The sequence below is a fragment of the Populus alba genome, chromosome 1 (genome assembly GCF_005239225.2).
Source record: "Populus alba chromosome 1, ASM523922v2, whole genome shotgun sequence".
Lineage (NCBI taxonomy): Eukaryota > Viridiplantae > Streptophyta > Magnoliopsida > Malpighiales > Salicaceae > Populus > Populus alba.
Window position 1 is genome coordinate 46,657,435 of NC_133284.1, and position 25,323 is coordinate 46,682,757.

The 25,323-nt window shown below is 31.4% G+C and overlaps 1 protein-coding gene across 1 annotated transcript; it reads left to right on the forward strand.

Moving 5' to 3' along the window:
* The first annotated feature begins 15,716 nt into the window (after positions 1 to 15,716).
* LOC140955268 (uncharacterized) lies at positions 15,717 to 18,139 on the forward strand. The gene is made up of 4 exons (XM_073407498.1): positions 15,717 to 16,670; positions 16,880 to 17,002; positions 17,387 to 17,566; positions 17,741 to 18,139. The coding sequence occupies exons 1-4, from the start codon at positions 15,717 to 15,719 to the stop codon at positions 18,137 to 18,139; spliced, it is 1,656 nt and encodes a 551-aa protein (XP_073263599.1).
* Positions 18,140 to 25,323: the final 7,184 nt, after the last annotated feature.

The window sequence follows — 25,323 nt, forward strand, 5'->3', positions numbered from 1 at the left end:
TTAGTTTTGAACTTAAGCTTTTGGTTTTAAAAAAGTTTGAAGACCAAGTTAGTGTCTCTATCCTTATTGTTATTCTTATGTAGGGATTGATTATGAAATGATATAAAAAGTGTTTAGGGTTTTTATATTGTTTTGGTGATTGAAGGACTTGAGGGTTTGAATTGATGTTTTAGGGTGTTAGTTGGCTTAAAACAAACTAATTAGATATATGGAATTATGGGTTATTAAAGAGCAATATGTGTGTTTTATGGGTTATGTAGTTTTTAAGAATGGCATATCGATATTCTGGAAATGGCTTAAAACAAACTAATTAGATATCTGGAATTATGGGTTAATGAAGAGCAATATGTGTTTTTATGGGTTCTGTAGTTTTTAAGAATGGCATATCGGGATTCTAGAAATCCCGATCAACTAGTCGACTGGTTGGGTTGAACCGGGCAACCGGTTGGCCTGTGATAGTGGTCTATTGGTTGACATGGTAGTAGAGTTTTATCGGGTCTATTAAGTTCGATAAATTTAGGTTATGTTCAGGATCAATCATATGAATCAGTTTGGTTTTGCTTTGAGTCATTTTTTAGTGTTTTACGTATCCGTTATAGATTCAAATGGCATTCATCCTTACAATCTTTAATAGTCTCTGGTTTTGCATCCATTGTCTTTTGTTGTTGTTTTTCGAGTGAGTGAGATAATATTTAATATGCATATAATATAAATAAATATATATGTTGATTATTGATAAACACAACTAGTTAATTTCTTAAATATTTATACATGCTATTTTATTTTCCAAATACTCATCTATTCTTTAATTTACACTCACATTATGTTGAACTAGATTCCATTTGATATGATATACATTACTTTGATAATTATATGAGTATCTATTATGTCTTGGTTATATGATGGTCATCTTCAAGTATCATGTAGTTATCTTCAGGTGTCATATGATCTCTGACATGTATTACTATATTTTATGTCGATAAGCTTAATATGTATATTTATATAAAGATATATCGACTTGCAAACTATTAATATTTAAGATATATGTTAAATATTATTCCCTAATTGAGTTGATTGAACTCACTCCTATATTTGTTTTAATATTATTCCAGGTCGTTAGTAGGATTTTCTTCGGTGTCTGTTTTTGGCTTCTGTTTGCTTTTGAGTCAGGTGAGTGGATAATTTTACATATGCATGAGAAATATTATAAATATTTGATTTGTTAATATGAATTGGATCATGCTTCTTGATAATATATATGTTGATTATTATCCTTGTTATGATAAAGCATGATCAATTATTGAATCTGAATTCTTGATATGAACCAATATATATTTTGAATTGACTTCTGAATTGATAGCTCCTCATTTGATTGATGTCATGAGTTGAGCTTTGAGATATGAATATGTTTGTTTGATTATGATTATGAACCTATGGTATGTTAGTCAGAATACCCATGCTAACAGGATAGTGTTAGTCTTTGTGCACATCGTATCTGAACCCTAGTTGGTCGGGGGAGTCACCAACCTGTGTGGATTGATCATCCCACAGTACAGAGCCTCATGCTCATTGCATTTTGATTTTCTGACGAGCTTCACCATTTAATCTTCTTGTTATGGCCTATTTGAGAAACCTTTCTATAAGAACCTAGAGCCATACTTGTATATATATTTCTCATTGTTATATTACCTCGTGTGTGTGCATTGAATGTTATCTATTCACTGAGTTATTGAACTCACCCTCCCATTATTTATCCTTTTCAGGCTTATAGCTTGATAGCAGGTCACTCTTGTTGAATCTTTTGAACCTGCTTTTTGGTTGTAATTTGTACATTCCTTTTTGTCAAGTTAGTGCTCCAAAACTATGAATTATATTAACTCTTGTATTAAGACAATCGAATTATGTTATAAAGTTAGTTTTGTTGTTAATGTTGCGTTGAACTCTTATTAAGTTTTGAAGGATAAGTTTGTATGTAAGTTTGGGTTCGCACAGGTATGGAACCTTGGAGGGGAACCTTGCCTATGTGCCGATCATGGATCCGGGATTCGGGTCGTGACAAACCTAAGTATTTAAAGAAAAGGTTGTTGAAGAATTGTTTTCTCTCTTTTTTCTTTTTTCTTTTTTCTTCTCTCTACCATAACTTTCTTCTATAACACTAGAGAAATCAGTTTTGAACTTAAGCTTTTGGTTTCAAAAAGGGTTGAAGAATAAGTTAGTATCTCCATCCTTATTGTTATTCTTGTGTAGGGATTGATTATGAAATGATATAAGAAGTGTTTAGGGTTTTTATATTGTTTTGGTGATTGAAGGACTTGAGGGTTTGAATTTATGTTTTAGGGTGTTAGTTGGCTTAAAACAAACTAATTAGATATCTGGAATTATGTGTTATTGAAGAGCAATATGTGTTTTTATGGGTTATGTAGTTTTTAAGAATGGCATATCGAGATTCTGAAAATGGCTTAAAAGAAACCAATTAGATATCTGGAATTATGGGTTATTGAAGAGCACTATGTATTTTTATGGGTTCTATAGTTTTTAAGAATGGCATATCGGGATTCTGAAAATCCCAATCAACTAGTCGACTGGTTAGGTTGAACCGGACGACCGGTGGCTCGTGATAGTGGTTTGTCAGTTGACATGGTAGTAGAGTTTTATCAAGTCTATTAAGTTCGATTAGTTTAGGTTATGTTCGGAATCAATCATGTGAATCAGTTTGGTTTTATAATTATATTTTGGTCTCTAAGTTTATAGTTTTAGTCTTTTATGTTATTTTGCTTTGAGTCATTTTTTAGTGTTTTACGCATCCGTTATAGGTTCTGTTGACGTTCATCCTTACAATCTTTAATAATCTCTGATTCTACATCCGTTGTCTTTTGCTTTTGTTTTTTAGGTGAGTGGGATAATCTTTAATATGCATATAATATAAATAAATATATATGTTGATTATTTGATGAAGACAACTAGTTAATTTATTAAATATTTATATATGTTGTTTTACTTTCCAAATACTCATCTATTCTTGAATTTACACTCGCATTCTATTGAACTAGATTCCATTTGATATGATATACATTACTTTGATAATTATACGAGTATCTATTATGTCTTGGTTATATGATGGTCACCTTTAAGTACCATCTAGTTATCTTCAGGTATCATATGATATCTGACATGTATTACTATATTTTATGACGATAAGCTTAGTATGTATATTTATATCAAGATATATCGACTTGCAAACCATTAATATCTAAGATATATGTTAAATGTTATTCCCTCATTGAGTTGGTTGAACTCACTCCTTTATTTTTTTAATATTATTACAGGTTCTTAGTTTTTGTTAGCTAATGGACTTTGTTTATTGTTCCTACTTCTTCAATTTTAATTGATATGCCTTGTTTAATTTCATGTTTTAGACACTTCATTATTACATTGTTTCAATTCAGTTTGGATTTTGATAATGTAATAAGTATTATGGATTATTTTTTTTTTATTTTATTTGATGATAAGGAGTTTTGAAGTATTATTTGATTTTATTGATTTTGAAGAATATAATATTTTAAATGATTATAAAATGCTGTGAAAATTTTATATATTTATTTTATGATATGAATGTTCTAAGACTTGATATAGTTGAAGTGTCCTTACAATACCACTTGCGTTACTAGCCTTGGACCTAGGATTCAAGTCGTAATAGTTTTCAATGGTTTCATATAGTTTTCATGGCTTTTGGCTGTTTTTTATGACATTTGATTGGTTTTTTCTGGCGAATTGCTCTCGTTTATGAAAATGTTATGGTTGGCTCCCCTCTTTTCTTGCATGGTATTTAAGTGTATGTATATACTCAGTCTCGGAATTTCTTCTTGGAGAAAAGAAATTGTAAGTCGTGCAATTTTAATTGAGTCGTGAAGAACATCAACAGTTACAAGCCTCTCCCACATTAGGATTTTCCGCTACGAAGAGGCAGGCTAGAAAACATCATGCTATCAACTACTGTATTGCAGACATCCGTTGTTGCTTTCTAATCACAATTCCCCAAAAGATCAATGGAGCTAATATATATCAGGCAATGAAAACATGGCAATTAGGGCACCTCCCTGAAGCAGATGCCTTGTGAAGTACTGTCAAAGCTTACTGTTAATCAAAATCGAACTTTTCCTTCCTACATTAGACTAGTCTTCATATTTATTTTCCAATCTTGTTATTTCGTTGACAAGTCAATTATTTTGTCATCAACTTATCATCATATCATTCACGTCGACTATTTTTTATAATTTTGATTTTTGTTATGTAATTTTTTTGATAATTAATATAATTCATTTTAATGTTATTGTTGTTGTTATAAACCTAAACATAATTGTTATATTAAATATTTAAGCCCTAGATGATAATGATGACGATGATGATATTAGTAGTAGTATAAAGTATTGAATAATTGGAATAGCTTGTTAGACTTAGAAAATGCATTTTTAAAATGTAGATTATTTTGGAATGTGTACTCCATTATTCAACATAGAATGTAGATTTATTATAGTGAAATTGAAAATTAACTCATATAATATTTAGAAAGTAGTATTGTTGGTGATGTTGATAATCATGTTATTAATTTAGGTGTCAATGATGAAGAGACACCTAATACACATAATATCAACCGAGGCTCATCCACTTCGTGCTGTAGAATTGGAGTCCCTTCTTTAAGAGATTCAAACATTATCATGCTCCTTATTCCAGTTCTTTTGGCTCATGATTTTACTTCCCTCCACCTCCATCTGTGTAGTGGTGTATATATTGTTGTAAAATTAATATTGTAATGAATATTAAAATTAATAAAATTTTGATGTTCAATAAAATTAATAATAATATTTGGTTTTATTGTGATTTTTATTGGTTTTTAATTTAACAACTATAAAAAAATTTAGTAATTTTTTGATGGATTCATTAACAAACCAAAAAATATCATCAGTGATTCCATCAACGATAAAAACCCTATTTCACTAGAAAGTTATAGAATGATTAGTAAGTTTTAGAATCTCCGATAAAGTGTAGTGATGAATATTTTTTTACCATTATTATCGCTTAATCTATTAGCAATATTTTGATTTCATCTATGGAATTTGCAACAAAATATTTATTAGTAATTGATTTACTGATAGAATGACCGACAAAATCTAGTCACTGCATTTTATTTTTTTAGAGCCAATATTTCATTGGTATTTTTGTCTATAATTTGTAACGTTGACATATAACAAATCTACTACAAAACTTTGACTGGCAACATGTTTTTGTTAGTAACTCTGTTGGCAATATAAATGGCTGATGGAATGGTGTTTAGTTGCTGATAGAATATTTTGTCATTATCTTTCAATTTTCTAGAGGCGATAGAGAGAACAAAAGGAATAAAAGTACAAAATATTATTTATCATTTAAAGTCAATAAATTTTAAATCTAAACCTACTTTTATGTTTTTTTATTATAACATATACTAAAACTGTTCATTCTTTCACTATGGACTGCACTGTGCAGTCCATAGTGAAAATGCTGAGCTATTTTTTTTTTTTGCTTTTTCTTTGTTTTTTTTTAAGTTTTTTTTTTTTTCATTTTTCCATTGTTTTTTTTAATGAATATTTTTTTGTTAATGTTAAATTTGTTGCTATTTAGTTACCAAGCTTTTATAACACGAATTTCAAGTTTGATGGGTTAACCCGAATTTTTTTTTGTTTTTTTTAATTAATTTTTTCTTTTAATTTAGTTTGTTAATGTTAAATTTTTTTTATTTAGTTATCAAACTTTTCATGACATGAATTCTGGGTTTGACGGGTTACCCCGTAATGTTTTTTTCCTAATCAGTTATCAAGCTTTTATGACACAAATCCTAGGTTTGACAGGTTAACTTGGATTAAAGAGTTAACGTAGTTAATTTAGATTTTTATTTAATTTTCTTCATTAGTTTTTTTTTTCATGTAGGCTTTTTTTTCTTTGTTTTTTTCTTTTCAATTAATCTTTTTTTGTTTAGTTGTTTTTTTTTTTTAATTCATTTTTTTTAATTTAGTTTGTTAATATTAAATTGTTTTCTATTTAGTTATCAAACTTTCATAACACGGATCCCAGGTTTGACGGGTTGACCTGGCTTGACGGGTTAACCCAGTTAATTCATGACATGAATTTCAGGTCTGACAGTTTAACCTAATTTGAGGGGTTAACCTAGTTCATTCAGATTTTGTTTTCTTTTTCTTCACTAGTTTTTTTCGTCCAATTTCATCTTTTAATATTATAATTAACCCATAGTGAAAAGGCTGAGCATTTTTTTAATGAATATTTTTTTCCTTTAATTTAGTTTGTTAATGTTAAATGTTTTTCTATTTAGTTATCAAACTTTCATGATACGGATTTCGGGTTTGACGAGTTATCCCAGATTTTTTTTTCTGGTTTTTCTTTTTAATTAATTTCTTTTTTTAATTTAGTTTGTTGATGTTAAATTTTTTCTATTTCATTATCAAACTTTCATGACACGGATCCTGAGTTTGACATGTTAACTCAGCTAATTCTATTCAGTTATCAAACTTTCATGATACGAATCCTAGGTTTGACTAGTTAACCTGGTTTGAAGGGTTAACCCAGTTAATTCAGATTTTTTTCTATTTCTTCATTAGTTTTTTTCTTCATGTAGGCTTTTTTCTCTTTGTTTTTTTTCTTTTAAATTAATCTTTTTTTTGTTTAGTATTTTTGCTTTTTTGCTTTTTAATTATTTTTTTAAAATTTATTTGTTAATATTAAGTTTTTTTCTATTTATTTATTAAACTTTCAAGACACGGATCCGAGGTTTAATGGGTTAACATGGTTTGACGAGTTAACCCAGTTAATTTAGATTTTTTTTTCTTTTTCTTCATTATTTTTTTTTCTTCCTGTAGGTTTTTTTTTTCCTTTGTTTTTTTTTTTTCTTTTTAATTAGTCTTTTTTTTGTTTAATTTAGTTCATTAATGTTAATTGTTTTTTCTATTTAGTTATCATACTCTCATGACACAAATTCCAAAACCCGATTTGGTGGGTTAACCCAGTTGATTCAGATTTTTTTTCTTTTTCTTCATTAGTTTTTTTCTCCCAATTTCATCTTTAAATATTGTAATTAACTATAACTAAAAGGCATCAACCTTTTTTCTTTCAATTTCATGACACGAATCTCAAGTTTGACGAGTTAACCTGGTTTGACGGGTGAAACCAGTTGATTCATATTTTTTTCTTTTTCTTAAGTAGTTTTTTTTCTTTCAATTTCATCTTTTAATATCGATTTGATTATTAATTAAAATTTATGATTTGTTTTGTTTATTGTTTATTGGATTATTGTGATCTCATGAGGAGATTTTAATATACCCCTCCTTGCAACACACTATTAATCGGAATAATGCTTTACTTTATTGTTTTTTTTCTTTTCAATTATTATTTTTTTAATTTTATTTTATAATATTAATTTTTTTCTTTTTAATTATCACACTTTTATAACACGACCTTGCAGCAAGACCCATATCAAAGGCTATGGGTTTGATGTTGCAACCAAACTCAATTGAACTTAAGTCATGCAAGTTTAATATTATTATTAATATTATAAATATAACTTTTAGGTCAGGCGTAGTAGACAAACTCAATGCTCTTATATATAGCTTTAGAGAAAGACCTAACACTCTTAGATTTTTAACTTTGTTTTGATAATTTTATGCAAAAAAAAAAAAAATTTGACCCGTGGCAAAATTTTTGATAATTTTATGCATAGTGCGGGACACCTTTCTAGTATATATTTAAATTTGGTTATGCTTTAAGAATATCATGATTTATTCCTGGTCCTATAAATAAAACAAACATCAAACTTGAATTTGGAATGGACTGATTCTGATAAGTTGTAAAGATCTAGCATGATCTTGGACCAAGTCTTCTCTACTAGCCTAAGTGCTGCCGTTTAATACCCTTCGTTGCACATGTCAATATCCCTCAATTGACCAAAGAACACAAGTCATCCACATTCTCCTTATCTAATCCTCACCGTTCATTGCGTCAACCCTAGCCTTAACATCCCTCTCTCCATTATTTCAGAGAGAGAGAGAAAAAAAAATCTTTCTATACCATAATATATTGTAAGATTTGACTTGTTCACCATTGGAAGGTCAGGAAGAGTGTGTTCAGAAATAGGTGAGCAAACCCCGTCGGGAATCAAATTAAGGACGAGAGATAACCTTGAGCCCTTGGCACTTGTGCGGCCATTCTCTTTGTCAATATGAAAACGGATCGAGAACTTGGAGCTAGTTTCTATAAATTGCTGGAAATATTATCATAAGGTCTCCAAATTACGCATGAGTAACTTTCGACAACCTTATTTTGGATCGCTAAAATATTATTTGAAAACGGGTAAACCTAGGATATCTTAATTGAAATTTGAACAAGAAATTCAAAACGATTCGAGATCCTCCTCTTAGGGATAAAATTGCTGGAAATATTATCATATGGTCTCCAAATTACGCATGAGTAGGGCACCTGACAAAGACATGCCCAAGAAATCCAAAAACACATCCAACATTAAGAGCCTAAGTTGCTTATCTGTTGTCAGCCATGCAAGAACTCTAATACAGTCGACGAATGACAGAGAAGCAGCACTATGAATGAGTCCAATTTGGGACTCTCATATGGGCAGCGTACATCAGCTATAAAATGTGTGCAACATCAGGTAAAATGTTTGAAGTTCAACTCCTTGAACGACTCCCAACTATAATCTTAATTAGAAGGTTTTTGAGTATATGGGTGTGTTGTTTTTTAAAATGTTTTTTACTTGAAAATATATTAAAATAATTGTTTTATTTTTAAAAAATTATTTTTAACATCAACATATCAAAGTGATCTTAAAACACAGCAAAAATATTAATTTCAAATTCTTTTAAAAATATTTTTTGAAATACAAAAACAAATATTTTTAAAAAAACAAACAAAAACTAAGGTTTTAACATTGTTCCTAAAACACAACTCAGAAATCAGACATTGAAAAATAAGTTTGAGTGAATGTTAAAAGCTTAGCTTGATTATCAAGACAAGAGTGTGGTCACATGACGATTTCCTTTAACTAAATCTTTATCTTAATTGAAATTTGAACAAGAAATTTACAAGCAAAATGGCACCATAATATTACACCTAGCTTGATTGGATTGATCCCATGCAGCTCAAAACAGTGGTCTGCTATTGGAAATTCTTGTTCATCATCATAATAATACGCAGGGTCATATCATCAATGTTTCTAATAAATTCAGTATTCAGTATTGATCTTTTATTCACTGTATTCGATTTCGTAAAAATTAATGTTACAAGGCTCTCCTCTTTATATAGCAGCAGAGGTAGTTTATGTATAGAGTATTGTTAACTAATCTATCCTTTAACTTTATGGAAACAATTAATATTATTATGCTAGTATTCTAATAGACTTAATATATATATATATATATATATAGGACTTTATTAAAGCTTTGACTATCTTGAATCTTCAACACTCCTCCTTAAGTTGATGCATAGATATCACATATGCCCAACTTGTTGAGACAATGATTAAAACTTTGGTTGGACACTGCCTTGGTTAACACATCGGCAAGTTGTTCTTGAGATCAAACATGAAGTACTTCGATAATTTTTTCTTCTAGTTTTTCTTTGATAAAATGTCTATCCACCTCAACGTGTTTAGTTCTTGAGATCAAACATGAAGTACTTCGATAATTTTTTCTTCTAGTTTTTCTTTGATAAAATGTCTATCCACCTCAACGTGTTTAGTCCAATCATGTTGTACGGGGTTATGGGTGATATCACATGCCGCCTTACTAGCACAATAACATTTGTCTATTCAACAAGTAATTCTTGCATCAGATTCCTGATCCATAATAACTCGCAAATTGCTTTGGCCATCCCCCTGTATTAGGCTTCGGTCGATGATCTAGCCATTACTTCTTGTTTTTTACTTCGCCAAGTGACCCAATTTCCCCCTACGAATGTAAAACATCTGGATGTAGATTGTCGATCTTCTATTGACCCAGCCCAATCAGCATCTCTGTACCCTTCAATATTTAAGTTTTCTCCCTTCTTAAACAAAATTCCTTTACCTGGAGACAATTTCAGGTACCTCAAGACACGAGTAACAACCTTCATGTGTTCTTCGCTTGGAGAGTGCATGAATTGACTGATCACACTTAAAACATACGCTAAGTCAGGTCTGGTATGTGCAAGATACATTAATCTCCCCACCAGTCTCTGATATCTCTCTTTATTAGTAGGGATTTGTTGTGGATGTGTACGAAGTTTCAGATTTTCTTGTATAGGAGTATTGATTGGGCTACATGTTGTCATGCATGTTTCTTTTAGTAAATCCAAGGAAGTATTTTGAATTGTCAAGAGATTTCATTTCGAATTCCTGAGCAAGATGGATTTGTAATGCCTCTTTTTCCTCAGGATCATTACCAGTAACTATCATATCATCAACGTATACAATGAGAGCTGTGATTGCCTTTTTATTTCCTTTTAAGAAAAGGGTATGATCTGAGTTGCTTTGTTTGTATCCAATAGACTTCATAAATTTTGTGAATCTTCCAAACCATGCTCTAGGAGATTGCTACAACCCATATAGGGATTTTCTTAGTCTACATACCTGTGTGCTTCCTTGGGTTTGCAACATATATCCAGGAGGTAATTCCATATATACTTCTTCTTGAAGATCTTCATGCAAGAACGCATTTTTTACATCAAATTGGTATAGGGGCTAGTCAAGGTTCACAGCTAGGGATATTAGGATCCGTACAGTATTGATTTTCGCCACCGGTGCAAAAGTTTCTGTATAATCAATCCCGTAAGTTTGAGTGTATCCTTTGGCAACCAGCCTTGCTTTAAATCTTTCAATGGTACCATCCATTTTATGTTTAATGGTAAACACCCACTTGCATCCAACCAGTATTTTTCCTATAGGTAAGTCAACTACTTCCCATGTTGAATTCTTCTGAAGAGACCTCATTTCTTCATTCATAGCTTCTTTCCATTTAGGATCTTTCAGAGCTTCCTGTACATTATTAGGAATAGATATAGAAGATACTTGTTGCATAAAATTTTTATTTTCTTTAGACAACCTATGATAGGATACAAAATTATTCATAGGGTAATGTGGTTTAGAAGTGAGGAGTGGTTCATAGTCATTTCTGGGTTTTCCTCGTGTAGTTCTATGGGGTAGAATTCTAAGTTGAGTTTCAGAACTTACCTGAGGTTCGGGCATAGATTCATACTTAGAGGTCTCTTGATTTGTTGACACCTTATACATGGGAAAAGCTGATGGTTGAGGTTCTGATTGCCTTACTTCTATTTGGTCTTCAGTATAAGGTTGCGGCTCCAGTTGTATCATTTCGTTTGAAGCATGTGGCTGAGGTTCGGTGTAATATTTTCAACTTATAACATCCAAGTGATACAGGTTGTCGTTGGGAGCCTGCAAGTTACCTTGGTTGTCCTCGTCATTGATCATTTCAGGAGTGGAGTAATACATTTTATCTTCATGAAATACAACATCAAGAGTAATATATAGTTTATAGGTTGAAGGATGGTAACAACGGTAACCTTTTTTATGTTGAGCATAACCAACAAAGACACATTTGAGTGCCCAAGGTTCCAACTTGTTTCTTAATGGCTTGTGGAGATGAACAAATGTTGTACAAAGACTTTTGGTGGTAGATTCGACACTGTAGGATACTTGATGGAAGTCTGTTGATGAGGTATGCTGCTATTGTAATGGCTTCCCCCTAGTATCTAGTTGGCATATGAGCTTCAATCAAGGAAGCTCGAACAATTTCAAGGAGCTGGCGGTTCTTGCGCTCTGCCACCCCATTTTGATGAGGGGAGTAAGGGCAGGTAGTTTGATGAGTAATCCCATGGTCAACTAGATATTGTTTCAGGTTTTGGCTGATAAATTCTCTACCATTGTCACTACGCAGGACCTGTATAACAGAGTTATATTATGTGGCTATCATTTTGTGAAACTATTTGAATAATGAGCCAACTTCACTCTTGGATTTCATTAAGCAAATCCAAGTCACACGGGTGTGGTCATCAATAAAGGATACAAACCATTGTTTATCATTGAGAGATATGTTATTTGCTGGTCCCCAAACATCCGAATGGATGACCATAAAAGGTGTTGGACTCTTATTCATGCTTATTTGAAATGGGGCACGATGGCTTTTAGCCAATTCACACACTTCACATTTAAAGTCTGAGTTGGACAAATTAATAAAGAGTTTTGGCAACAACTTCTTTAAGTATCCAAATGATGAGTGTCCTAGACGTTTATGCCACAACCAAACCTCAGAGTCTGTAGATTTATTTGCTGAGAATGCTTGAGCCAACTGATGCGAGCTTGCTGATGTTAATTCTAGATAATAGAGCTTCCCTCGCCTAGTACCATAGCCAATTGTCTTCTAAGTTTGAATGTCCTTAAAACCACAAAAGTTAGGCCAAAAAATCACAATACATTGCAGGGTACTGGTTATTTGAGCCACAAATAGTAGGTTGTGATTAAGAGTTACAGAATCCAAGTTTAATTATTCAGTGAGGGTGATTGAGCCTTCCCCAATAACATGCGAAGGTGTACCATTTGCTGTGGATATAATTTGTTGAGAAGGTTTGCAAGATTGAAGACATAGATTGTCAAAGGTCATGTGGTCAATAGCTCCAGAATCAATTATCCATTCATTACTATTCCTAGTAGAGGAGGTGTGAAGGACCTTACCAGATGTTGTGATAAATGTTGGATCGTCCTTAGGTGTAGTGGTGGAGGTAGGTTCTGCTACTATGCTAGATGTTGTGATGAAGGCTGAGTTGTCCTGCGGTATGCATGCGGTGGTATGTTCTGCAACAGCTGCTAAGGCATGAGTGTTTGATCATGGATTCCGTTTTCATGGTGCTTTGGCAGGATCCCACCATTCCTATATCCTATTAGTTCATAGCATTTTAGCTTTGTATGACCAGTCTCACCGCAATGAGTGCAAACATATTCTGATTTGGCTTTTCCAATCTTATAACTGTTATTTTGAGGTCCTGATGTCCGAATGATAGGTCCTATATTGGTTGATCGGTATGTCCTAGGATTGGTACGTCGTGCCATCATAGTAGATGATTCACCATGATCAATTTCATTGTTCAGAGTACTTCTGCGAACAGCATCACGACGTACGTATGCATAGGCTTCTTCAAGATCCAATATTGCATCTTTTCTGAGAATCTCTCCTTGTATTTGTTCAAATTCAGCATCTAATTCGTTCAAGAAAATATGTACCCGTAATCTTTCAACATATTTTCTATAAGTAATGACATCGTCAGGATCTTTCATTGTAGTTCGATCACAATGATCAAGTTCTTGGAAGATTTCCACAAGATCACCATAGTATATTGTCAAAGGGTGTCCCATCTGTTTCAAGGAGAAAGCTTTCTGATTTAATGAGAAAAGTTGTGTTTCATCTGCTCCATCGTAAAATGCTTTGGATAAAGCATTCTAGATCTCTCGTGCAGTGCGTAGTCGGATGTATGTCTTTATTATGTATGGTGACATAGAAGTTAGCAGCCATCCCTTAACCTTTTGATTCTCAGCATACCATTTTGCATAGGATGCATCTGAATCTTGGGGAGGTTGTGTTTTGCCCATAATATATTCAAGCTTCTCTCTTCCAGCAATTTGCATTTCCATAATCTGTGACCATACATCGTAGTTATTTTCAGTAAGAATAAAACTGGTGGTGAATCCTGTGTTTTCGATTTGAACGTGAATAATTGGGGTGGCTTCTGTTTTGTTATTCATCATGATGCAAGATTTCAAGATTGTGAGCAAGAATATAAGACAAAAAACATGATGAACCTGATGTAAAACAGAGAAAGATTATAGAATCTGTATCAAGAATATGCTTTTATGAAGGGTGGTTTGTATCAAGATTATAGATCTTGGTTTGGGAATAAAGAGCAAGACGAACAATCAAGAAGATGAAGGTTTTGAATACAGAGATAGATGAAGATTATGAAGAAGATAAGGAAGGCTTGATGCTGTTTATTGATGAGAAATAAGGATTTCAGTAGTGTTTTATGTAGAAGAAAGAAAGAAGTAATTCAATAGTGTTTTAAGGGATACCAATGCTCTAATACCATGACAAATTCAGTATTCAGTGATCTTTTATTCACTGTATTCGATTTCGTAAAAATTAATGTTACAAGGCTCTCCTCTTTATATAGCAGCAGAGGGTAGTTTATGTACAGAGTATTGTTAACTAATCTATACTTTAACTTTACAGAAACAATTCATATTATTATGCTAGTATCCTAACAGACTTAATATATATATATATATATAGGACTTTACTAAAGCTTTGACTATCTTGAATCTTCAACAGTTTCAACTTCCTATGACCTTCGAGCATTGGATACATTGGATCCTGATAAATTCTTATTACAATGTCCAGTCCCTAGTGGCATGGTTGTTAAAATCGCGAGTCAACTCGTAAAATCGTACGTTTTTACGAGTCAATATAGACTTTACATGCTAAATCGTTCATAAAACTCGGAAATGAGCAAAATCAGATTTTAAACAGTTAAAATCGGTAAAATCGGGCGAAATCGCATAAAATCGCGATTTCACCACCGATTTCACGAGTTTGCCCGCAGGAGAACAGAATCTAGTGCAGCTGCCACGTGTCACCCGCCTATTGGCTTGAACAAATCGAAGGCAATTTATTCAGTAACTGTGACTCACCGAATCAGTCTAATTAACTTGCCCAGGACAAAAGCAAATAATCAATGAAAAGAGGGTCTGACCGTCTGAGTTTGTTTCTTCTCTGATCAGACGAAAAGCAAAACACACCGCCTCCTCCCATCCTCTAATTCACCGCTCCACAATCCTCGTCATCAGCCACCAAGCACCCCCAGGCACCGCCCAACGCCCATCAGCTACCAAGGACCCCCAGGCACCGCCCAACGCCCTTCAGCCACCACCATCAAAGTTTCAAGTCGCGGTCTCCGTCCAAGCTTCAAGCTGCGGTCTCCGGACCAGGTATTTTCTTTTATCAACAGTAATCTGAGTACCCAAGTAATTCTGTACACCTAACTTAACTATTAATAGTAAGTATTTTTCATTTTCATATCATTTAAAATCAAAGATAGACATGAGGAGAGAGAGTTTGAATTACAGAATTGGGTTGTAGTTAAAAAAATAATCGATGAAAAGAGGGTCTGAGTTTATTTCTTCTTTGATCAGACAAAAAAAAGGGTATGAGCTTCGAATTGCTAATTTTCTTAGTAGTTGTTACAAGATTTTAGGGGATGTTTTAAGGTTTATAGATTTAATTTATTTTAGAGTGCTGCTGCTGAGTTGTGAACTGTGAATGAATGGATTTATTTATAATTTAGAATGATGTTGCTGCTGAGTTTATGATGCATGGATTTATTGTCATTTTACCGTGATTTGGGTTGTAACTTGTGATGAATGGATTTGGGTTGTAAATTGTAATTTAGAGTGCTGATTGACTTGTAAGTTTGTAACCTGTAATGGATAATAATATAGAAGATGGGTTGTTGGCTGTTATTTTTTTGTAGTGTGTATTAAAGTCAAGTTTGTAACCTGTTATAAAATGTTTGGATTGATTACAGGACTGATTTGAATTGATTCTTGAATTGTTGAACTTATGGCATCTAGAAAAAATGCTTCTGGTAATAGGTTTGATGTTGGATGGCAGCATGGGATAGATGTTGATAAAAATTCTAGAAAAGTTTTGTGCAAGTATTGTCAAAAAATTATTAGTGGAGGTATATTTCGTTTCAAACAGCATTTGGCTTGCACTCGTAAGGATGTTGAGTCATGTCAGCAAGTGCCAGAAAATGTTAAGCAGATGATTTTAGGTGTTTTGGTGAAAAATCTAGAGGCAACTGAAAAGAAAAGAAAGGCCCTTCAATATAGTGGAAATGATGTTGATGATGATGAAATAAAAGAAATTAGCTCCAAGGACAAAGGAAAGAGAGTAGCTAGTAGGAGTGGAAGTACACAAACAACTCTAAATCAATTGCTAAAAAAGGATATTAGAGAAGAAGCATGTCGACAAATTGCTAGGTTTTTCTACACTAGTGCAATTCCATTTAATTGTGTAAAAAACCCCGAGTTTATTAAAGCACTTGAAATGGTTGCAAAGCATGGGCCAGGTTTCAAGCCTCCATCCTACTATGATATTAGAGAGAAGTATTTGAAGCAAGAAGTGGATCAAACAATGAAATTTCTTGAGGAGTACAAGCTAGAATGGAAAAAAACAGGTTGTTCAATAATGTCTGATGGATGGACAGATAAAAAAAGACGTTGTATTTGTAACTTTTTGGTTAATAGTCCTAAAGGGACAGTTTTTTTGTCATCGGTGGATACTTCTAATATGTCCAAGACTGCTGATAAGGTATTTGAGATGTTAGATGCCATTGTGGAGAGGATTGGGGAGGAAAATGTTGTCCAAGTAGTCACCGATAATGCTGCAAATTATAAGGCAGCGAGAAAATTATTAATGGAAAAAAGAAAGAGTTTGTTTTGGACACCATGTGTTGCCCATTGTATTGACTTGATATTAGAAGATTTTGAGAAGAAGTTAGAGGTTCATCAAGTAACTATTGCTAAGGGGAGGAGAATCACCTCATATATTTATTCAAGAACCATTCTTATTTCTATGCTAAGGCACTTTACGAAAGGAAGGGATTTGATTAGGCCTGCTGCCACTCGGTTTGCTACTGCATATTTGACTCTAGGATGTTTGAATGATCATAAAATACAGCTAATGACTATGTTTACTTCCAACCAGTGGAGTTCATGTAGGTTTGCAAGAATAGAAGAAGGGAAACGAATTCAAAATTGTGTTTTAAGGCAGTGTTTCCTCTAATTAAAGTTCTTCGATTAATTGATTCTGATGAGAAACCAGCTATGAGTTTTATATATAAAGCAATGGATGAAGCAAAAGAGAAGATAAAAGTGAATTTTGGTTCTGTGAAAAAAAGGTATATATCTTGCTAATTTATATTTCAAATGTTGTCATCTATTAATATGAATGTTTTTCAATTGAGATATTCCTATATTGTAATGATATTTTTATTGTTTTTTTTATATAGTTATATACCTGTATGGAATATTGTTGATGCAAGATGGGAACTTCAACTCCATAGACCTTTACATGCAGCAACTTATTATTTGAATCCTCATTATCATTATAATCCCAATTTTAAGGTTAATGCCAACATTAAAATCGGATTATATCAATGCTTAGAAAGGATGGTGCCTAATGCAAATGAAAGGTGCAAAATTGACTTACAACTTGAATTATTCAAGGATGCAAAAGGGTTGTTTGGCATTGACGCTGCCAAGACAGCAAGAGATAAAAAAACTCCAGCTCAATGGTGGGATTCTTATGGGGATGAATGTCCAGAATTTCAAAGGTTTGCAATCCGAGTTCTAAGCTTGACTTGTACTTCATCTGGATGTGAGCGTAATTGGAGTGCATTTGAAATGGTGAGTTTTTTTTTTTTTTTAAAAATATTGAAATATTTGATAAAAATCTTATAAAATTTGAATTGTTTATTTAGGTTCATACAAAACGAAGAAATCGTTTTGCACCAGAAAAAAATGAATGACTTGGTATTTGTAATGTGCAATCTGAAATTGAATGATAACCAAGTCAAAAAGCAAGCTGATGATTTTGGTATGGAAGATGATCTTTCATCTGATGATGATTGGATAACCGATGGAGAAAAACATCCAAACTTTGATTTTCTTGGTACTATTACCAGTGCAACACGAAGACAAAATGGTAATGAAGATGAAAGTGATGAAGAAGAAATTCCTAAAAATGTTGAAATGGAGAGTCATGGTATTGAAGATGATTTGGATATTCAAATTGATGATATTGGTGTTGGTACTAGTAGTAGCACTAATGTTCATAATATTGGTGTTGGTACTAGTAGTGATACTAATAATCCTCTTGATGCTAATGATATTGATGAATGCTTGAGGAATGATGAGGAAGATGAAGGGAATGAAGCTGATTTTAGTTTACATGATACACCAGCAGATTGTTTATTTTAAGTTTGTTAATTATTAGTTAATGAAAAGTTATTTTAAATTATGTATCAGGATGATTTTTATTTGAACCATGTATTTTAAGATATTTGAATTATGTATGAATTTTTATTTGAAGCATTATTTTTAAGGTGCTTGAACTATGTATGAATTTTTATTTGAAGCATGAATTTTTTTTTAATGTATTTTCAAATTCCTTACGATTTTTTTATGATTTTACGATCCGTTTTTACGATCCGATTTTGTGAGCGGCTTTCCGTGCCGTGTTAAAATCGCGATTTTAACAACCTTGCCTAGTGGGATGGCAAAGTCAACCACTACTAACCTTTTGGATCATTTTTTTTTGTTAAATCAAGAAGAATGTTTGGTATTGTGGTAACTATTGTGATTGTGATTTGAAAAAAAAATATTTTATAAAAAGTACTTTAGTTGAGGTTAGTTTGGAAAAAAATATATGTTTGGTTAAACTGTGGTTGAAATTGAGATTGAACAAAAAGTAGTTTAATATTTTTTGTTAAAAAATATTTTTCAAATTGAAGTTATAATATATATATATATATATAAATATATATTGATGGTTTTAAATTTAATATTGTAGATTTAACTACTGTTATTACATCATGAAATAAATAATATTGATATCAAATATTTTTTATTATTCCATTAAACTACATGCAATTTCATCACGTACGAAATCTATCCAACAAGGACTATATTTTTCATGGTTTATTAAGGGCACAACAACATTAGGTAAAAATATCATCAAGAACAAAATTTGGATTGTAATCAAATTCTGCAACTGTTACGCCATCAAACGATTTCCTTCTAATTTTTGAAATAAAACACAATTAAAAATAAAAATTGAATTTTTTTTATCTGGGTCGGACCCAGCAAGAACAAAATTGGGATTTCCTTCTAATTTTTTTTTGAATAAAACACATTTAAAAAAATAAAAATTATTTTTTAACCGGGTCCGATCCGGTTCAATACATTTAGCTTTGGACCTAGAACTACATTTTTCACATTGTTTTAAATTTAGCTCTACCGAAGTGTGCACTTAGGACATCCTTATTCTTCAACTCTACAATTACTTGAAAATAAAGGATTGATTAATGTCATTGAAGTTATGAAATCTAAAAATAAAGGATTGATTAATGTCATTGAAGTTATGAAATCTAAACACCTCTATGATAATTATCAATTAGAAAAGCTTAGTTGATAACATTTTTCTAGTTCTGAACATTCAAATACCTCTATGATAATTCTACTATATATTAAGAAAATTAGTTTAAAGTTATTTTTAGTTCAAGATTGTATTTTAATAAATATAAAATAAAAAAAGTTTACTCTAATATCGAGTTAATTCATATTAAAGTCCTTTACATTTTTAAAAAGTTTATTTGCATATATAGAGTAAATTATGTTTCATTTATGTTCTTGTTACTATTTTTTTTAATTCAATCCTTAATTTCTAAATAAAAATGTCAAATCATGTGATATAATTTTTATTACTTTATTAAGTGGAGTGTAATTAAGAATCGTAAATGAATATGCAATATTGAGTATACAAAATATCTTATATGTGCATTTTTTAAAATATTTTGCTTTATTAGAATTCTGCTACCCAAGACCTGTCAGGTCTTTTATGAAAAACTTACATATATAAAAAACACCCTTCACTAAATAATTGCAAGAAAATGTCCCCTCTTGATCCAAAAGGTTAGTAGTAGTTCACATTGCCGTCCCGCTGGGGACCTAACATTGTACTCAGAATTTATTAGATTCCGATATTTCCAAAGCTCGAAGGTCAGGGGAAGCTGAAACATTGATGATATGACCCCACGTATCATTATGATGATGGACAAGAACTTCCAATACCAGACCACTGTTTTGAGCTGCATGGGATCAATCCAATCAAGCTAGGTGTAATATATATTATGGTGCCATTTTGCTTGTAAATCCTGGTTCTAGCCGGGAAAGTGGGTATGTCCCGTACTATTTTTAAAAACAAAATAAGGTGAAGTGAATTTTATCCCTAAGAGGAGGATCTCGAATCATTTTGAATTTCTTGTTCAAATTTCAATTAAGATATCCTAGGTTTACCCGTTTTCAAATAATATTTTAGCGATTCAAAGTTACTCATGCGTAATTTGGAGACCTTATGATAATATTTCCAGCAATTTATAGAAACTAGCTCCAAGTTCTCATCCGTTTTCATATTGACAAAGAGAATGGCCGCAAAAGTGCTCAGGGTTCAAGGTTATTCTTGTCCTTAATTTGATTCCAGACGAGGTTTGCTCACCTATTTCTGAAAATGCTCTTCCTGACCTTCCAATGGTGAACAAGTCAAATCTTGCAATATATGTTCAATATATTATGGTATAGAAAGATTTTTTTTTTCTCTCTCTGAAATAATAGAGAGAGGGATGTTAAGGCTAGGGTTGACGCAATGAACGGTGAGGATTAGATAAGGAGAATGTGGATGACATTTGCAACGAAGGGTATTAAACGGCAGCACTTAGGCTAGTAGAGAAGACTTGGTCCAAGATCATGCTAGATCTTTACAACTTATTCAGAATCAGTCCATTCCAAATTCAAGTTTGATGTTTGTTTTTATTTATAGGACCAGGAATAAATCATGATATTCTTAAAGCATAACCAAATTTAAATATATCTTATATATATATATATATATATATATATATAATATAACATAACAGTAGGTTAGATTGACTTTAAATGATAAATAACATTTTATAGTTTTATTCCTTTTATTCTCGCTAGAGCCACCAGAAAATTGAAATATAATGACAAAATATTCTATCGGCGACTAAACATCATTCCATTACCATTTATATTGCCAACAGAGTTACCAACAAAAACATATTGCCAATCAAAGTTTTGTTGCATATTTGTTATTTGTCGATGCTACAAATTATAGACAAAAATACTAATGAAATATTGGCTAAAAAAAAAATGCAATGACTAGATTTTATCGATCATTCTATCAGTAAATCAATTACCAATGAAATATTCAGTCGCAAATTCCATCGGTGAAATCTAACTATTGCTATCAAATTAAGCGAAATATTTGGTAAAACAATATTCATCATTATACGCTATCGAAGATTCTAAAGCTTCTTAATCATTTTGTAATTTTATGATGAAATAAGGTTTTCTATTGTTGATGGAATCACTGATGATATTTTTTGTCTGTAAGTGAATCCATCAGAAAATTACTATTTTTTTTATAATTGTTAAATTAAAAACCAATAAAAATCACAATAAAACCAAATATTATCAATTTTATTAAACATCAAAATTTTATTAATTTTTAATTTTACAACAATATATACACACCGCTACACAAATGGAGGTGGAGGGAAGTAAAATCATGAGCCAAAAGAACTAGAATGAGGAGCATGATAATGTTTGAATCTCTTAAAGAAGGGACTCCAATTCTACAGCCTAAAGTGGATGAGCCTCGATTGATATTATGTGAATTAGGTGTCTCTTCATCATTGACACCTAAATTAATAACATGATTATCAACATCATCAACACTATTATTGGTTGAATCAACAACAACAATAGATCTCTTTTAACTTTTTCTCGGTATCTCTAAATATTATATGATTTAATTTTTAATTTCAATATAATTAATCTACATTCTACGTTGAATAATGGAGTACACATCCCAAAAATAATCTACAATTTAAAAAACACACTTTCTAACTCTAAGAAGTTATTCTAATTATTCAATACTTTATACTACTACTATCATCATTATCATCATCATTATCATCTAGGGCTTAAAACATTTAATATAAAAAATTATGCTCAGGTTAATAACAACAACAATAATAAAACGAATTATATTAATTGTAAAAAAAACATATAAAAAATAAAAAATAAAAATAAAAAATTATAGAATCACGATTAAATTTTATTATAATGCACAACACAATTGCCAACAACAATAATAATTACTCAAATTTTAGTATGTTTATTGTAGGAAAAATGCACCCACAACAATAACAATAATAATTACAAAAAATTAAAAGCATATATATACATGCAATAATAATATTCTCTTGGCAACAACAAACACTTTAGAGACTGAGAGACTTACTTTAAAGAGATTGAGGATGGGCGATGATGAGAGAGAGGGTGGGCGATGATGACTTTTTTAGTGATGAGTGCATTAAGGATGGAGAGAGAGAGAGAGAGAGAAGGTGGTAGAGAAGGGGCAACAACTTTTGGGATAATTATAGCAACAAAGATGAAAATGGGAGAAAAAGCGATCAAATTATAACCTAAAATCATCAATGGAATTTTCATTGTCGATTCCGTCAACATATTAACATGTTAACATATGTCAACATAATCACTAATGGATATTTAATTATTTTTTTTTAATATTTTTCAATCACGTTGGCAATTTTGTTGCCATTTCTAAAACCTATAAGACATTTTTGACAAAATCACATTTATTAGTGATTCCATCACCATTTCTTAAACCTCCTAGAATTTTTCAATAAAACTGCATATCCATTGCTAAAACCTTTTGGAATGTTTGATGAAATTGCATGTCTATTGGTGATTTCTTCGTGCACAATTCCATTGGCGATTCCATCATTATTTTAAAAAAAAAACATTTCTTGTTATAGTATCTTAGCCAACCTAAATACACAATAACAACAATACCAAGCATTTTAAAGCCAACAATTGCCAACATTAAACCCAAAACCACAACAAATATAAAAAATACAATGCATTATAGAGTTGCAACAAATTTATATGATGATTGTATTACATCTAAATCAATGTAATATCGTTTAATTAGAATCCTCCTTTTCATTTTTATCATCTTCTTTGTTGAATCCAAAGGTTGTTGATCTCATCATCTTCCTGTACTTTATTATGTCTACTAATACTCAAAATATCATTTCACTCATCAACATCAATATAAGTATTCTCAACGACATGAAAATTTATATTTTCTAACTTGGTAGAAGGAGCAACTCGATATAAATTAACTATATCATCTATTTGATATACATCATCCCACTTAGATACTTCATTGTTATCATCTTCAATTACTTCGGCTTTAGCGCGACTGTTAAGTTTAGTTTTCACAATGAAAAACCAATCAACTCTATTATGATCATTTACAAATAAAGGAGTGTATGTATAATACACTTGTTACCATTGTTTTAAACAAATAAAAACATCATTGATGTTGCATAATCGATCTCTTTTATTTACTTTGACCATACCATGTCGAGGATCTACGCTAATTCCTTTATCGATACCATACAACTAGCATTTTTTAAATAAAGCTATTATATATTGTTCACTATGATATCACAATTCAATAACCTTTTATAACATGCCATAATAATTGACTTCAATTTTATTGGAAGTTGAACCCTTGACACAAACCCCAAAATCAGAGCATCTCCAATAAGAGATGCGATTTAGAAGAGCCAAATTGGTAATATGACTTTTTAAATAATGTAAATATAGTTTTTTCTTTTCTTTTTTTGCTTATGTGCACTCCAATTGTAAAAAAACCATTTAGAAGAGAAAATTATATTTTAATATATTTGATACACAACTATTTTAACAACATGATATGATTCAGTTGACTTGACAAGTCTAAAAATAACCCGAACAATTCTCAATCAACTCAATATTAAAAAATGAAATTGAAAAGAAAAGAAAAAACAAAAAATAACTCGAGTAAATCTAGGTGAACTCGCAAACATCATGATATGGATCATGAGATCATGATAATCTCATAAAAAAAACTAAAAAAACATAGATGTAAAAAAAAAATCAAAGGAAAAATAACTAGTGCAAAAAAAATATATATATTACAATGAATAGTGATTTAACATTTTTGCAAGATATGTCTTTCCTTTTAGCATCTCTATTGGAGATGCTCTTTGATTAGTACTTAAAAGTGCATGTTTATCAAGGTTTTATATCATCATTTTGCACTTGAAGTATCAATAACTCCTTAACTAAAGCATGTTTTATAATAACAAGTTTGATAGTATAAGATACCTTAATTTATGGTAAATGCTCATTTTAAATGCAGGACTATCACATAAATAAAAGGATTGATTGATGAGTTTAAGCATTGAAAGTTAAAGGACAAAGAGATGGCCAAACTTAGAAAAGAGATGTCGGTGCAGTCCAAACCAGAACATTGCTCGGTAATTGGATCATATCTGGAGCTCTAGATCTCGGATTTAGGTCCATTTTATATGGATGGAAAGGTAAAACATAGGCCTACAACTTTCATTTGGACACCAAGATCTAAGAAGGCCGTTTTCAAGTCCGAAATATAGGAACAACGAAGAAGTCCGAAGCTGTCCTGCAGCCCAGACACTATTTAGTGTTCAGCCCATATCTTGAGTTCTAGAAGTCCAAATGACCTCATCTTTTTTTTGTTGGAAAGCTGAGACAATTTCCTAGAACATTCCTGAGGATTCTGGGCAAATTATGATGTTAGCAATGACGTCTTGTTCAGACAAGAAGATAAGGATTGTTATCAAGTCAAGATATGGCCACCCACTCATCAATTAGTCAACAAATCAATAGTTCCAAATTTTGGCCTATAAAAGGAGGCACTTACCATGTATTGAGGCATCTTGGTTTCCAGATCAAGATCATGCTCTTGCTTTCTCTCTTTGTATTGCTTATGTCTTGCTTTCATTAATATCAAGTTTATGCACTTCATTTCCTTTCTTTTACTTAGTTAACTTCTTTCTCATTTATGTTCTTATCTTGTTTATTTATGTTTCTTTCTTTCATTATGTTTAGTTAAGTTAATTATGTCAAGGTGAAAAGGGTACACTAATGGTGTAAGAATAAGTATAATATAAAACTTAATATGGACCTTAACATTGGATACTAACATGTTTTAATTTGTTATCTTGTTCACTTTTAATACTTTTCTTGTTAAATGGTTAATCTAGATTTATGTTGTATAACACTTGGTACAACAAATACTTTGGTACTTTCATAGCCCATACTGTATGGTATAACCCGACACCTGAGCTATGAAAGGGACTTGATTTGTTGTTAACATAAGTTATAATCATGAATGCCTGCCAACATTTACAAGTATTAGCTTTATTCGAATAAGATAACTAATGTAATCATGTTAACAATTTTAT

Bases quoted from the DNA above. Each gene is read 5' to 3' on its own strand.
- LOC140955268 (XM_073407498.1), top strand. From the start codon at position 15,717: ATGGCATCTAGAAAAAATGCTTCTGGTAATAGGTTTGATGTTGGATGG. The intron at 16,671-16,879 runs GTAACTATTGCT...GAGTTCATGTAG, and splicing joins AGAAGTTAGAGGTTCATCAA to GTTTGCAAGAATAGAAGAAG. The intron at 17,003-17,386 runs GCAATGGATGAA...GAATTATTCAAG, and splicing joins CTATGAGTTTTATATATAAA to GATGCAAAAGGGTTGTTTGG.